The sequence below is a fragment of the Pseudonaja textilis genome, chromosome 2 (genome assembly GCF_049901715.1).
Source record: "Pseudonaja textilis isolate UNSWEBS1 chromosome 2, rPseTex1.2, whole genome shotgun sequence".
Taxonomy (NCBI): domain Eukaryota; kingdom Metazoa; phylum Chordata; class Lepidosauria; order Squamata; family Elapidae; genus Pseudonaja; species Pseudonaja textilis.
The window spans coordinates 163,388,483-163,405,537 of NC_141991.1; the positions used below are offsets into that span (position 1 = coordinate 163,388,483).

General features: G+C 40.2%; 2 protein-coding genes across 2 annotated transcripts in view; one reads left to right on the forward strand and one right to left on the reverse strand.

Annotated features, from left to right (window-relative positions):
- Positions 1-17,055, reverse strand: part of LOC148127225 (uncharacterized) — a 230,714-nt gene that overhangs the window by 150,170 nt on the left and 63,489 nt on the right. The window lies entirely within an intron of this gene.
- LOC113444089 (uncharacterized) overlaps positions 5,637-17,055 on the forward strand; it is a 54,328-nt gene continuing 42,909 nt past the window's right edge. The window contains exons 1-8 of the mRNA XM_087923199.1: positions 5,637-5,658; positions 5,920-6,033; positions 8,338-8,457; positions 11,237-11,464; positions 13,733-13,846; positions 13,938-14,057; positions 16,437-16,562; positions 16,809-17,015. Coding sequence (XP_087779325.1) covers positions 5,637-5,658; positions 5,920-6,033; positions 8,338-8,457; positions 11,237-11,464; positions 13,733-13,846; positions 13,938-14,057; positions 16,437-16,562; positions 16,809-17,015 — 1,051 coding nt within the window. The remainder of the gene's footprint in view (positions 5,659-5,919; positions 6,034-8,337; positions 8,458-11,236; positions 11,465-13,732; positions 13,847-13,937; positions 14,058-16,436; positions 16,563-16,808; positions 17,016-17,055) is intronic.

Consider the following 17,055-nt stretch of genomic DNA (forward strand, 5'->3'; position numbering starts at 1 on the left):
CCACTCCAGGTCAACACAATGCTGATGCAGCCTTCAATGAAATCAAGTTTGACACCCCTGGATCAAAGCAACCTATGAGAGAAACCTTTGTTTTATCAGAAGATTCTTTACCCAGGAAAGTGGCTGATGTTTATTAGATTTTTGAAACTGGATATTCACATTCCTCAGCCATGGAATGAACTGCAAGGACATCTATGACTAGAAACATGGAACAGTTTTCATTCTAATCCTGACAGAATCCATTACTTTTGGCAAGACACTTTGTTCCCTAGCTTCATTTACTTAACCCCAGAGAATCCAGATGACATTCCTGCCAAAATGATGTGTTCCACTCTTCGCTCTATTAATTTCTTTTCATTTTACAGGCCTGATTAACAGGCAATTCTTTCAAACCTTCAATATAATTGTAGTTCCAGCTTGTTTGCTGTTCACAGTTCTGAGAATCTGTTGAAACACATATGAGAGGAAGGAGTGGGTCAGGGACTGGTGATGCTGGGATCATAGAGGGATCACAAATTTTCATTTAATGCCTATGCCATGTCCCTGAACAGTATTATTTTCCCATTGTGTAAAGGGTTAATTGGGCCAGTATTGCTTCAGGCATTAGCTTCAATTATTGCCCTTAAGTCTTCAAGGATACATTGGACCAGAAAGAATTTTGATCCCATGAAAAAGTTTATGGGAAGGATCTAGTAGAATTAAAAATGATAAATTCTGTTTGGGGACCAAAAGATGCAAATCAGGAGTCTTATTATCATCTTGAACCAATTAAACTTTGTTGCAGCAATTCTTAAAATACACTTTGCTTCTCAGAAACCAGCTGGGAAGGTTGCAAACAGCCATTACATGACCCTGGGACACTGCAACTGTCATAAACACATACCATTTGACAACATCTGAATTTTGATCACATGATCTAAGGCAGTCACATGACATCGTGAGTTTCCCCCCCTCCTTTGCTAAACCATGTGTGGGTGTGGCCAGCACATGACGCATCCAGCCTGCGGGCCATGAGTTTGACATCCCTGATGTAAGAACTTCTCATCATCTTGTTCTACAACCAGGGCTGCCAAAGTCATGGGTGGTGGGCTGGATGCGTCATATGCTGGCCACTCCCATGCCTGATTTAGCTAAGGGGAAAAACGTCCCGATACATCATGTGATGTTGCCGTGACGACGCAAGTTTGACACCCCTGTTCTATACCATTGCAATTTTTAATAGATGCTAAAAGGATGATTGTAAGTCAAGGACTACCTGTATATTCCCTCCGTTTGAAAGTTACCAAGAAATTAAAGATTGTGGGTGCTTTGTGCGTGCAGAATAGCTTTAAAAAAATAATATAACATTGAAATGATAAAACTGCAACTGGCTTGCAACAATTTATTTTTAGCGTGTGTCTACTGTCAGTTTCTGAAATTGTTGGGGGTATTTTGACAGAGGGAAAAGAGAGGTGACTACTGAACTTTTTAAAAAAGTCTCTGTGTAAAATATATAAATTAATCTTTATTTTATTTTTGCTATTGCTTTGTATTTTAATAAAGAAATACATTCTAAAATTTGGAATTTGCAATTTTGTTTCTTTTTTTTGCAAGTATTATAGCAAAATATGTACCCATTTTCCAAAACTAAGTAATAATGCTGTATTCTTTAAGCATATTTTTTATGATCAGCATCACTTTTAAATAGCTTAAATATCCTTTAAAATTCAATTTGTTACTGGTGTGCAAGTACACAGTTTAGATAATAAATGTAACCAAGAAGCAATCGTAATATGTACAAAAGGCAATTTATTATAAGGATGGCTATGGCAGTCTTTATATTACAATATAAAAATTGTATGAAGTTGTGAAAATGGTTATCAATGTATTCAATTAATTACTTTAATTATGTATGTATGTGAGAGTAAGAGATAGATGTAATCTTTTAGAAACATGAATTTGAAACTTTAGTTTAATATATATCCCCAATCCATTTTTAAAAGATGGTATTATAAGATAGCAAAACTCTAATTCTCTAGCCCTAAGCTAGATATAAATATTGTTTCAGACACAAAATCATTTTGACAACTTTTTCAAAGTGAGGTGGAGGGGAGGAAAATCCAAATCAGATTCTTAACAAGCAAGATTCAATATTCTGAAGTTTAATTATTTCCTAGTTGGCTTTATGGTTTTGGTAAACACCTGTATCCCTCACTACTGACAACACTGATAGCACTGGCTGAGGGATTCTGGGAGTTGAAATCCATACTTCTTAAAGGTTCCTGAGGTTGGAAAACACTGCTATGAAGGATCACTAGGTGGGGAAGCAGCTTTTGGCAGCTTTTACACAACATTGAATCACAAACTAATCACTTGTTTTAGACTAATACGTTGGGGATATGAAACCCAGGAGATTAATACATTGTGTTATGTGACTCCAGACCTAGGTGATCTGTAATTGAGATGGTGTGGTTAAAGAGTTCAGATTTGTGTGCATGTGTGTGTGTGTTTGACAATATCAGTTTTCTGGCACAAATCTCATGCCATTAAAAATAACTGCAATTGGCAAGATTCTTCTAGGTGAGAATTCCATCTCCTGGTGCCCCCAAGCCAGAAAATGCCTTCAACAGCCGAATCTTTGCAGATGCGATCCATTAGATTTACTCCTGGGAGTGAGAGAGGGAGAAAATAGCATGTCTTCCCTTAAGGAACCCAATCATTTATATCAAACATCTACGATCAAATGGGGAGTCTAATTCGTTCATAAAGACGAAAAAAGAAAAGTAAATTAAAAAGCGGTGTATTATGGATGACAAGTACCAGGTGGAGTGTTATAATTCTGCAAAGCTTAGACTGCGATGCACGCTTACACAGAAGCCAATGATCTGGTAAGCACTTTGACGTCCAGGTGACAACGCAAAGTTATCTGACAAGCCCTTACGTTGTCAAGCAATTGTAATCGGGCTCTCGCGTAGGGCTTCAGCGTCCTGCGATTCCCATATACGTTTACCAAAAGTAAAAAGCCGCGGTTTTCTATTCCTTTAGTTAAGTGTGGGCAGGATGGTAACTGTCGCGCACAACGGCGCCCTCTTGCGGGCGCGACGGTAGCAGCAGCTTGAGTGAAACCAGACCCAAAGCGGTTTGATTGGCGCCCAGCTGAACTCAATGGGACTTGGGCGGCAGATAAAAGCTCCCCCAAAGCGGCGTTGCGAGATTGCCGTTTGTGGATTATTCTTTTAGCTTCACCTCCTGCTCGGCTTGTCCTAGACAGCGCTGGTTCGCTGTGGTTTTCCCCTCTCAGTCATGGAGCTTTTTACGCTCCACGGTGTTCTCTTGTTTTTGGCTGCACTCAGTGGCTGGGGTCGCTTGTCGCCCAGCGGAGGTGAGAAGGGACTTTTTGTATCTCTCTCCCCACCCTCCCCCCCAACCCCCAGTTTTGGGAGAGAAAGTGTCCTGGGATGGAATGCCTTATTTTGGAGTCTGCTTATCATAGCTTACTTAAACAACGATACAAAGAAACAATGGGCTCCCCCACCCCCGGAGTTTATGATGAAGCAGTAAAAAGATAGGCTTGCTTGTTTTAATTTAGCATAGAATTCTTTTATTGGCCAAGTGTGGTTGGACACACAAGGAATTTGTCTTGGTGCAAATGCTGTCTGTATACATAAAAGATACTTTCGTCAAGAATCGTAAGGTACAACACTTAATGATAGTCATAGGGTACAATAAGCAATCGAATCATACTAGGAAACAGTCAATATAAATTGTAAGGATACAAGTGACAAAGTTACAGTCATACAGTCACAAATGGGAGGGGATGGATGATAAGGAGTGATGAGAAGATTAACAGTAATAGTGCAGACTTTGTAAATAGTTGAACAGTGTTGAGGGAATTATTTGTTTAGCAGAGTGATGGCTTTGTGGGGAAAAACTGTCCTTGTGTCTAGTTGTTCTGGTGTGCAGTGCTCAATAGCGTTTTTTGGGGAAGGAGTTGAAATAGTTTATGTCTGGGATGTGAGGGGTCTGTAAATATTTTCACAGCCCTCTTTTTCACTCATTGCAGTATACAGGTCCTCGATGGAAGGCAGGTTGGCAGTAATTGTTTTTTCTGCAGTCCTAATTACTCTCTGAAGTCTGTGTCTGTCCTGTTGGGTTGCAGAACCAAACCAGACAGTTATAGAGGTTATAGGTGATAGACTAAATTTTATTTACTTTTTATTTTATTAATAATAGGGGAAACTGGTAGTTTTGCCTTTTTTTTTCTTCCATCCCAAATGTGGGAACCTACTACAAGTAATGTTGTGGTCTTTACTTTTTATCTATCCAGGAAGAAGTAAAGAAGTCAGGGATGGTGGGTAAATATGGCCAGGACAAAAAGTAAACCGTCATTGTGACTAAAGTAGAGGAAAGGGTTAATACCCTGGCAGGGTTTTTTTAAAAAAAACATCAACAACTGACTTCATTCCAGCCATTCACAGGTATCAAGGAGTTTAAAGTAATAGTGCAGAAAATCTCTCAGTGGGCTCTTAAATAAAACCACTGAGAGTGGCAGTGATTGGGAATAAGCCTCACTTGTGTAAGATTCAGTTGATAGTCATGTACCTGTGCTGTAGTCGTGGCCATGTTAGGTTCAGGGTTATCATTGATTTAGGAACCATTCAACTTACATGGACATGTCTATGTAGTTTCCTTACAAACTGCATATTTGCTATTGGATTTTTAGTGTTTTGGGGTCTTTTCAGTATTGCTTTTAGTTCATGAATATCATTCAGTGGTAAGTTGAGTTCTTGTCTTTTTTTAGGGTTCCCTTCTGGATATTTTAGAGGACTCTGCTTGCTGGGCTCATTGGTAAGGAACTTTCCAGTGTCCCTTACCAGTGTATTTCAGCCCTAATTTTTGCTATCACATCCCAGCTTAATGGTTAAACCAGGTATGTCCAAACTTGGCAACTTTAAGGCTTGTGGACTTCAATTCCCAGAAATCCTCAGCTGGCATGGCTGCCTGGGGAATTCTAGGAGTTGAAGTCCACAAATCCTAAACTTGCCAGGGTTGGTCATCTCTGATTTAAACTGATATTGCAATACTCACTTTTTTTAAAAAAATGGGGCTTGCTGTTTAGATCTTTTTTGAATGCTTCCTGCATTGATGGCTTTCAGAAAAATGGCTGTACAGAAATCCTGATTCAAAGGACAAACTCTGGTTTGGAATGTGAGGTGCATCCTCATTAACTCCTGTTAAGATTACCTTAAACCACAGGCCTTGTTTTGCATGGGAGGCGGCTGGGCCTCCAGGAAAGGGCCAGGTGTGTCCAAATGCATTTCATATAGCATTATGCCCAAACAATAGCATCCAAATATTTGGAAACAGACTTCCCCAAGCTATAGTGTCTCTTCATCCAGGCCTTTGGGGAAGTGGAAGGATTCGAATTTTTTTACTACCAGTTCTGTGGGTTTGGTGGGTGTGACAGGGGAAGGATACTGTAAAATCTCCAGTCAGAGGTGGTATTTGCCGGTTCTCCGAACTACTCAAAATTTTCACTACCGGTTCTCCAGAACTGGTCAGAACTTGCTTAATACCACCTCTGCTTTGTGGACAGTTACTTACATATTGGTAATTCTGAGTCAGAATAGCTACTATTAATTTTACTAATTAATAAAATGGATTGCTATGATGGAAATGGTGATTCTCTCAATATAATTGGCCATTGGGCTACATTTCAGGATGGGTTCTTAATCATGTACTCATGGATGAAATGTTATGTGGTCTAGGCCAGGGGTTTCCAACCTTGACCACTTTAAGCCTGATGGACTTCAACTCCCAGAATTGAAGCTGGCTGGGGAATTCTGGGAGTTGAAGTCCGCCAGGCTTAAAGTGGCCAAGGTTGGAGACCCCTGGTCTAGGCCCAACTGTTTTTTTAATTCTGTGCTTTTCTTTTTCCAGATGGAAGACCTTGTAATGCCACCTTGCAAGCTGTTTGTGGAGATAAGTGTATTCCTTACTCATGGCTTTGTAATGGAGAACAAGATTGCCCTGATGGTTCAGATGAACTTTGTGGTAAGTTCTTCAAAGGCATTCCATGCAGTCGAGGGCTAAGAAACAAACATTTGGGCACTGACTTGAAAAGGATCAGATTTTGAGGTGGTTGGTGGTGGGGGCAATTTTTTAATCTGGGGAGAATTTTGATAAAATAGTTGTGGTGGGCAGTTTGCAAAAGGGAGTGATGGTGACTAATTTATATACTTTTACCACATTTTTGAAGCTAGGGAAAGAACAAGCACACATCAGGCAAAACACAGGGCTGCGGCAGCTCACTTCTGAAATATAGTACAAAGGAGGAAAGGGGAGATAGGTGTTCTGCTTTGTTGCCTGCCTGGTGGTGGTGGTGGTTGTTTTGCTGGAGCAAATAAATCAGGAAGCCCCAAAGAAAGTTTACACAAGCACAAAACTGCCTAGTCCTGGCTTGGTAATACTTGCAATTATTTACTTTCTTAGGTAAGCACAGTACTAGAGTTAAGGCGAGTGTTCTGTATATGGCTTCGTATTTCAACATACACAAGATGAGCAGATGCTGCAAGCATCTTTAATTGCTCTTAGTTGAATGGCATGGTTTTTTTTTCTTCAACCTGGGCCCATGTCTGCTGCTGCTTGCTAGCCCACACCTAAATTTGCTTGTTTTAGTTAGCTAGCTCTGTACCTCCCCTATATTTTTGGCTTCCATCTATATACCATAGACCAGGTGTTTAAGGCATTCTATTTAATCCCAGATAAATAGGTGCCAACCTACCTAGGAAATTAATTATTGTATATATGTGGGGAACCTGAACCAGATCTTAACTGAAAGGAAAAGATATTCATTCCAGAGAGCATGCTTTGTTCAAATAAATTCCAAGTCTAATGTTTCAAAGAAATTCTGGATAAAATTAATCTGTTGCTCTTGAGATATTTTCATTTGCCATCAGCTATAACCAGTATGGTGCTGATTGACTATCTGCTTATCTAGGAATTTCAAACTGTAAAGCAATGTAATAATCTCCATAGACCTTTGCCCTTTTATCTGATAGGACAGATCAAAGTAAGACAAGCAATGTGAATTGCTTAACCTAGTGTCCTCCACATGTTCTGGGCTATAAATTCAACATACCAGACCAGCATGACTGATAACTAGTAGTTTGGAGTAGTTATCCAAACCATGTGGAACTCCTTAATTTGACATTTTATCTTGTCATTAATTGTCAAAATGCTGAATTTGAGTTTACAAAGCAAGGTGCTAAAATTTCCTAATGTTAGTAGTTCTTTACTCTGCTATGACTTTTGCCATGTTCTGTGGTGTATGCAATTCCCCCCCGCCCCCCCAAATTATGTGGATGTCTGGCTAAAGTTGATATTATTACTCAATCCCTAAAATACAGTGAAGATCTTTTAACCAGGTTATAGTAATTCATGCTAGCTGTTTACAAAATGACAAGAAAAAATAGAATCATGGACTCATTAAGTGTTCATAAAGCATCAATAACTGATCAAACATATCAACGTAAGATTATGATGGAATAATCAGGGTGGCTTTGATTTGCATTGAATGGGAAGTAGACAGCCTTGCTATAAGTTGCACTTTCTGGAGTTGAGAACTATGGTACATCTCACCCAAGATAGCTAGATTAGACAGCCCTGGCCTTTCCAGCTTCCTTGTAGCAAGAGCACTTTAGATGGGCAATCAGCCAGGAACAGAATGCCACCCCATGGCACAGTTGCATGTGTGTAGTAGCTTGCCTTTATGGAACGACTGATTATTTTGCATGTGATTCATCCAGCCAGTTTGACACCCCTGGAGTAATGACACCCGTGCATAAGCACACCAACGTGCCTACCGTCCCTGTCCTATCGTTTCTTTTTATTTTTCTTATATGTATCCATTTCATGTATTCATAACTATGTTTATACTTATACCTGTTATCTTATAATTGCTTGACAAAATAAAATAAAATAAAATAATTAATTAATATTGCTCACTGGCATCTTCTGGAGCAGTTTAGTGGATTGTATTGGTGACGAGATCTGTTTCCCCTTTGAACTGTGGAGTCTGTTTAACCTTGATCTCTTGACTGCCTATTGTGGTAACTACTTCATAAACCAACTTATTTAAGAAAATCCTCTCTTAAGATTAGCACTGTGCTTTATAGAATTGTAGTCCCAGAACTAAAATGAAGGAAAGAGCATCTCCGGGAATTGGGAATTCTGAATAGCTTTGTTTGCTCCAGTCCACCAGGGGATGTCCTATTGGGGAAAGTTTCTGTAGAGCAGTTCATAGAGGCAAATTTAAGTGAAACTATTAAACCTGTTTTTGTTCCTCTTTCTTTATAGTGGTAGAATGTGGTGGGGATCTAAATGCCTGGCAGTGTGAAGATGGAACATGTATTGCTGCTAAGTGGCGTTGTGACGGTACCAGCGATTGCCTAGATGGCTCAGATGAAGAGAATTGTGGTATGTATGTTTAATAGCAGCATACACGCTGACAGATAATAAGGTATAATTTGAAAAAGGGCAGGTAGCTATACGATAAAACTATAAACTATGCATAGAGGGAAAAATACAATTTGGAGAATTATGTTTGTAAAAATAATTCGGCAGACAGATACTTGTGTGAAAGAAAAGATCACCTTTATGCTAGGAGTTGCTTTATGGTGGATGTGCTTTCGAATCTGCAGCATAGAACCTGCATGGTATACCCTCTGTTACTGTAAAGACAGAGCAGAGCAACAGTTTACGTAGAAAAATACTAAGAAATAGCAGTGATGACAAACCAGAAAACATGGTCTGATGCCCCATGATATTGTATAGAAGCAAGAAAATTAAGACTTCCCATGCCAAGGAAAAGTATTCAAAATGCATGTCTGTGGTGCTTTAATGCATTCAGTATTAATGTTTACAATATTGGAATCCCCTTAGTACAAACTGTAAAAAAGAATTTTCTCAATCAGTGGGCAATTTCTCCTTGGCAACAAATGTAGGAAGGAAGGGTGATGACACAGTGATGTCATCAAAAAGAAGTGCAGTTGTTTCTTGAATTTAATTAGGGTGTTAATCTAAGCAATAACTTAAGGTTTTTTTAAAATTAATTTCTCCCCTTGAAATTTGTCCATTTTCGTTCTGAATCTTGGCTACTCGGGTCTGTCATGTGTTTTTGTTATTAATCTTGAGTTTAACCTGAATGGCTGCTGGGGAGATGGTTTTAGAAGGACTTCCCTTTTCTAGAAACTAAAGTAGGCTGCTGAGGGAGTTATCTTCATGCCTCTCTTGGCTACTTCTGTCCCGCTAACTTACATTTAGAACCTTGGATCAAGAGTCCAGCATTGTGACTCTTGTGAAGAAAATAAAAGTAGTTTGCCCTTTCTATGTGACTTTTCTGGTTGCTACTTCTTAAACATCTTAAAGCATATTCCATTCAAGAAGGTGAGGGTAAATGGTATTTTAAGGGACATGAATTGCAACTGGAATTTTGGCCTGAAGGTGTATTGTTAGCTATAGATGATGATACAGGCCTTTTCAGCGTGATATCCTTTAGGTATGTTGGCTATGTTGGTTAGGAGTTATGAAAACTAAGACACAACATTTCTCAAAGGAAAAAAAGTGTGAAAAAAGTTTTAAGATTGGGAAAGAAAATCCCTTAGCAAAGAAAATAGATTTGTCTCTAAAGATCACTTCAGTAGTCTTGTACGTGAACATAGAAGATCCCTTGGTTTTTTTAAAAAATTATAGAACAATTTTATATAATGCATAGCAAAGTCATCTAGCCCAATCTTTTCAAGGATTTAGAGGCAAAGATATTGTGTTCAATGTCCTACTACCGTGTTTCTCCAACAATACGGCCTCCACCAATAGGAAGAGCCAGCATGATTTCTAGGCATGAGGTGAAATTAAGCCCCGCCACCAAAATTTAGGCCTATTCAAACCATGCTTTTCCCCGTTATTTCTCACATTGTTTGTTAGAACTACACGAGGTGAAGAGAAATGGGTGGGGGAAGGGTGGGGGGGATGGGGAGAAAACTTGCCTTTAAGGAGTGCCCTGCAGGTAGCCTAGGCTAGAATACCCCGATAGCCGATAGAAGCTCCCTGAAGGCAGAGTCCCCAGCCGCTTCAGGGTGTGGCGTGGCTACCCGTGTCCCCTCGCCTTTAAGGCAGTCTCTTTCAGGCAATGGAAGCTCCCCAAATGCAGTCACCAGCTACTTCAATCGGCCGGTAGAAATGGCCTCACAGCGAGGGGAGTGTGTGTGTGCCACGCCTCGCCCTGAAGCGGCTGGGGACTCTGCCTTCAAGGAGTTTCGATTGGCCAGGAGAAGCGGCCTCGGGGCAAGTGCACAGACACACTCCCCTTGCCGCGAGGCCACTTCTATTGGCAGACGAAAGCTCCCTTGAAGGCAGAGTCCCAAGCCGCTTTGGGGCAAGGCAGGGCTGCCCGTGTCCCCTCGCTTTTAGGCAGTCTTTTTTGGGTGATGGAAGCTCCCCAAATGCAGTCATCAGCCACTTCGATCAGCCGGTAGAAACGGCCTTGGGGAGAGTGCACACACACACACTCTCCTCGCTGCGAGGCCGCTTCTTTCAGCAGATGAAAGCTCCCTTGAAGGCAGAGTCCCCAGCCACTTCGGGGTGAGGCCTGGCACACACACACACCCCTCACTGCGAGGCCGCTTCTATCGGCTGATAGAAGTGGCTGGTGACTGCATTTGGGGAGCTTCCATCGCCTGAAAGAGACTGCCTAAAGGCAAGGAGACACGGGCAGGCACGCCACACCCTGAAGCAGCTGGGGACTTTGCCTTTGGGGAGCTTTCGTCGGCTGATAGAAGCAGCCTTGCGGCGAGGTACATGCGTATGGGTCACGCTAGGTGGGGGAGGAAATTGTCACCCCTGAAAAGACGGCCTACCCGTTTTTTCAGGGGTCAAAAAAAAATAAGGCCCGGCCTTATTTTGTGAGAAACACGGTAGTGGTCCTTAATTAAAAATACTAAGAACTAACTATAGGGTCTTGCATATACAAAATACAATGTTTGGGTTTTCCATGCAGTTCCAAAACTCTTTTTGCTGTCCTGGACAGGCAAAAGGAACTTTCCTCACCTATTTTGAAAGAGGTATAGAGCTCTCTAGTGTAACCATTACAAAGTTTGCTTTGTAGTAAACAGAAATCAAGGCAGTCCACTTTATGCCAGAAATATAATGAATGAGGAGGGGGAAATTTGTCTTTTCTGATATTATAATTTTAATGTAGTTTGTGCAGAGAAAAAAATTCCATGCCAGAGCCACAATCAATGCATCGATCCATGGGATGTATGTGATAATCATGTGGACTGCATAGATGGCTCGGATGAAACCAACTGCTCACCCAGTAGCTGCTTAGCCAAACAGTGGCAGTGTAAGAACAAAGTCTGTATTATGGAAGACTGGAAGTGCAATGGCATTGACAACTGTGGGGATCACTCGGATGAAGAATTCTGTGGTAAGCAACTTGATCTACCCATGAATGTATACAAATCCAGCTAATTCATTGTAGCAATATGGTTCCTGTAGAGCAGAGGTGGGGAATGATGGCCCCCTTATGACTTGTGGACTTCAACTCTTGGGGTTCCCCACCCCTTCTACAGAACAATGTTTTTCAACATTGGCAACTTTTAAGACATGGTGGCTTTTAGCTCCCAGAATTCCCCAGCCAGTATGAGGAATTCTAGGAGTTGAAGGCCACACGTCTTAAAATTGTCAAGGCTGAGAAACACTGCTATAGAGTGACAAACCATAAGAGGGATATAAGCAACCTATTACAAATGGTATTAATTACACAATTATGTAACAAAGAAAAGTGAAGCAATGTTCTAATATATAAACCTCAAACAACATAAGGCAGTATTTTACAGTAATAATAACCTTAAATTTATTTTGCTCCCATTATTGTTAGTATCTTTATGTTGTAAACAAACAAAACCCTGTCTTTCTCCTGAGGTGAATTTTATAAACTTTAGTGTTGAATATTCCTTCTACAGAGATAAACGTATTGATTAATTGGCCAGCCTAGGTCTGGGAAGCCAAAGTTGAGCTCCTTTCTCTTCCTTCCTCATGGTGGGAGAGGCCACTTATTTTAATAAGAGTATTTTTTTTTTCATTTGACTATGTAATGAATGGGCTCAGTTACAGTGGCAATAGGTAAACCGTTGGAAAGAATCTGAAAGACCAAGTTAGGGACATATCCTCCTGGAGAAACTTTCTAGAGTCCACATCAACTTGATGGCACATAGTCAAGTCATGAATACTATTTATAGTTTGTTTACCCCTTTCATTTATTTGGCACTGTTTGTAGAATACAGTTAGCCCCATATTCAAATGTCTCAAGTATCTGATTAACCAAGTAGTTTATCAACTATAAAATCCTCAGAGCCCAGTGATAAAGACCAATGGGCTCTAAGGGTTTTATATTTGATAAATTGGTTAATCAAAAACATGGTCAGTTTTTAAAATTATCTGCAAATATTGCAGGCAGCTACCTTATATACAAATTTCAGTATCGCTCAGAGGAATTAGAAATATACACTATGATGTCTTCCATACAGCAGACTGAGTGGCTGATTTGGACTCATGCTTTGCAGGAAAATAAACTAGTTTTTTTTTTAATGTGGCATTTCTTTTTTGAAAAACAGTAGGCCAAAGACAATACTTGATGTGAAAAAAGCAGCTGAAAAGTAACAATGTTTTATTCTCCAGAATTAGGTTTTAACTGTGCATCTTAAATATCAGTAACTTGTATCTTGTCAAGCTATTATGTGTTTAATTGAATAGCAATCCTAATAAAATGATTTTGGTAATTGCATCATATTCTTAAGCATTATCAACAACTGGACTTGGTATCAACAATCTATTTTACTCAGGAACCCAAACTATGTAACTTACTTAGTGCCCGCAAAGTATGTAAGTTATGAGATCAGCTCTTGAACTAATCTTATGTGAAAAACTTCAGTTGCTGGATTATAAAATCTGCTTCAAGAGTTTTACTTTCTTGAGAAGGTAACTGAGGCAAATCCTTACAGTACTTTGGGTTGTAGATCTGTCTGATTAACATATACATGCCTGTGCCAAGGAATTAAAAACACAGTTGTATCATTTGTTCCTTGAAAGCTAATAGATGTTTTGGGCCATTTTCCCACTTGTGACTTAGAGCATTTTCAGTGTACTGCCTACAATGAAGTGATGTGAAGACGATTCTTTTTACTGTTATTTTTGTGCAGTGATAATTGGATGACTCCAGAAGATGTTATGAATCATTAGTGAACATCAATGGGGACCAGCTAATGTAAAGCTTCTGGAAGGTGCATTCCAAGCACATGGGGATTGTACTAGGCTCAAAACAATTTGTTTTGTACTTGTCCACAGTCACAAAGCTGGAAAGGAAGTTTGTTTGTCTGTCCAGTCCCATCAAAGCAGGAATTCGGATATATCTGAAAGGGGAACATCTGGCTAAATATTCATAATAGAATAAAGTTTGCCCCCCCCCCCCCGCCCCTGGTTAATAGGTTCTTGTTCAAAATATACCATTTTTCCTACTATTCAACTGGAACATGCTTATGTGTAGAACATACTGTGTGAGTCTCACTTTGAGAAAACAGGTTATAGCCTTCAAGAAAAGGATATATGAATTTCTGTTGGCAACAGATTGACTTGCAATCGGTGTGAAGTTCCATATATAAACATTGTTGTTGTTGTTTTAATTTCTGGAATACAGCTCACTGCCCCGAAACAATGTTCCATTGTGATCAAGGGAAATGCATTTTGGAATCTCTAATGTGCAATAGAGATGCAGATTGCTTGGATGGCACTGATGAACCCTGGTCTTGTGGTAATAAACCCTAACAGCATGATCTGCTAATATTATTTTTCATTAATCAAAGGCTTGAACAGGGGAGTAACTCTTGCTTCTATTTTTTTAGGCAAAAAGTGCTCTCTGAATAATGGTGGCTGCATGGAGAAATGTACAGAGACAGTTTGGGGTGTCAATTGTTCATGTGCTGATGGCTGGGAACTTCTTGCTGATGGTCACAACTGTTCGGGTATGAATGCAAAGGGACAATCCCTGAGCTAGACTCATAGATATTCTCAATTGTAAGTTGTAACAAATATATACTGAGGAACTGACTACTTTAGCTTATGCAACTGCCTCAAATTTAGCAGTTGAGTGAGCTGAACTTTTAAAGTGGAAATGGGAACTTACTAAAAATTAGAAACTATATTTTCTAATGTATTAGGCCAGAGGTCTCCAAACTTGGCAACCTTAAGACTTGTGGACTTCAACTCCCAGAATTCCTCTAGAAGTTGAAGTCCACAAGTCTTAACATTGCCAAGTTTGGGGACCCCTGTATTAGGCAATTAAATTATGCCAATAACAATAGCATCAGAATAACAGAATTGCAAGGGACTTTGAAGGTCTTCTGGTCCGAACCCTTGTACAAGCAAGAGACCCTATACCATTCTAAACAAATGGCTGTCCAATCTCTTAAAAACCTCCAGTGACGGACCACCCACAACTTCTGAAGGCAACCCGTTCGTTCCACCGGTTAATAGTTTTCACCGTCAGGAAAATTTTTTCCTTAGTTTTAGGTTGCTTCTCTTCTTTATTAGTTTCCATCCATCGCTCCTCGCCTGGCCTTCTGGTGCTTTGGAAAATAGGTTGGCTCCCTCCTCTTTGTTGGCAGCCCCTCAAATATCAGAACGTTGTCATCATGTCACCCCAGTCCTCCTTTTCTCTAGACTAGACATAGACAATTCCTGCAATTGTTCTTCATGTGTTTAGTCATCAGCTCCCTAATCATATTTGTTGCTCTTTTCTGTACTTTTTCCAGAGTCTCAACATCATTTTTATAATTTGATGACCAAAATACTGGATGCAGTATTCCAAGCATGCCTTACTAAGGTTTTATAAAGCAGTACTAATATGTCACATGATCATGATTCTGTTCCTCTATTAATGCAACCTATGATTGCATTGGGTTTTTTTTTTGCTGCTGTTGCACACTACTGGCGCATATTTAAGTGGTTGTCTACTAGGGCTCCAAGATCCCTCTCACAATTGCTGCTGATGGAGCCAGGTTCCACGAGTTCCATCTATACCTATACATTTGGTTTTAAAAACTTTACACTGGATTTATAGGACCCAATGTTGATGTCTGTCAAGAATCCTTCTGGATCTTTAGCCTATTCCTGCCAGCTTGGTGTCATTTGTAAATTTGATGAGTTCCACTTCTATTCCCTCATCTAAATCATTTATGACAGTGGTCGCCAACCAGTGTGTCAGGGACCATTGGTGGTCTGCGAGAAAATGTTGGTGGTCCGCAGAGAAATGTCAACCCCCAAAGGAATTAATCCAGGCTGCGCAGGAACACGAGGCTTGCCTCACTTGCATTGTGAACAACACAAGGTAGTGAGGGGAGGTGGGAAAGGACGGAGGGGGGGAACTTGCCCCATGCTCCCCACGTGCCTGGCCTGGCCACCAGGCTGCTGCTTCTTCTGCTTTTGGCTGCATCCAAGGAAAGCAGCAAGAGTCTTTCTTTCTCTCCCCCAAACTCCACCAGAAATGAGTCTTTGGGACCCTGCAAGGCATCCTGCTCCAAGAGGCTGGGCAGGTATGACAAGTCTCACCAAGACTCATTTCTGGCAGAGTTTGGGGGAGAGAAAGAAAGACTTCTGCTGCTTCTGCTGCTTTCCTTGCATGAAGCCAAAAGTGTCTCTCCCCCCTTGAGAACAGAGCTGGAGACGGTATCCTGTGATCTCAAATAAAGAATGATAGATCAGTAGGAAAATGGCATGGGGAATTTTCCTGCAGACTTTTTTTGGGATTTTCCCAGAGTCTCTGGTCCTCAGGATATAAAATTATGAGTTTGGTGGTCTCTGAGGTCCAAAAGGTTGGTAACCCCTGATTTATGAAGATACTGAAGAGTACTGAGCCTAAGACGGAATCTTGGGGTACCCCACTGCTTATTTCCTTCCATGTAGATGTAGTTCCATTAAAGACTACACAATGAGTGGAGATTGTCAACCAGTTACGAATCCATGTGGTGGTGGTGGTGGTGATGATGCTGTCTATTCCATATTTTTCTAACTTACTAAGAAATAAGTTGTGGTCTGCTTGGTCAAGTGCCTGACTTCAATCTAATTGCACTAGGTCCACAGCATTTCGCTGATCCACTAATTTTGTCACTGTCAAAGAATGAAATAACATTTGCTTGGCATGATCTGTTTCTGACAAATCCATGTTGGCTTCTGGTTATAACTTTACTTGCTTCTAGGTGTTTGCAGATCTGTTGCTTATTTTTTCCAGGATCTTCCCAGGTTTATTGTGTACACCTAATGTTTTCTATAAATGATTAAACTTTTGATGTAACTGCGTTTACAATTTATAGCAACTTTCAACAGTGTGTTTTGTTCTTTGCTAGATATTGATGAATGTGCAACAGCATACAGTCCTTGTAATCAATTGTGCAAGAACACATTAGGTTCTTTTACCTGTGACTGTGTTGAAGGATATGAACTCTTCCATGGAACCATTTGCAATGTTATAGGTAAGCTTTCAGTGTACCGTACAATTGCCATGCAATAAGTCTAAAGGGCTGAAAAAATGAGATTTCTTAGTTTCACTGGAGTCAGAATTTACAAGTAATTTGAGACACAATTAATTGTTATATATACTCTGGTTAAGAGTTCTAAGAGGTGCAATTCCGGCTCAGATCAGAGGGCTTCAGACTGGGATGTCTGAGTTTGACTATGTCTTAGAGCAAAGGTAATTAGAGTTCTTTTTTTTTTTTCAGATGGTGCTACCAAAATGCTACTAGCTGTCCCTCAAGGTCTTGATCTCCTGGATTTAAAGACACACCACCGGGAGATTATAGTATCTACAAAAATAAGACCTGTCTCTGTTGCTTATGACCTCTTAAGGAGAAGCTATTATTGGGTTGGTGAAGATAAAAAACTGCATATTTATGAGTCTGGAAAAAGTGAGATGATTCTTTATCCAGGTAAAATTGTTTACTGCAGGTAAATCCAGAATCAAAAACT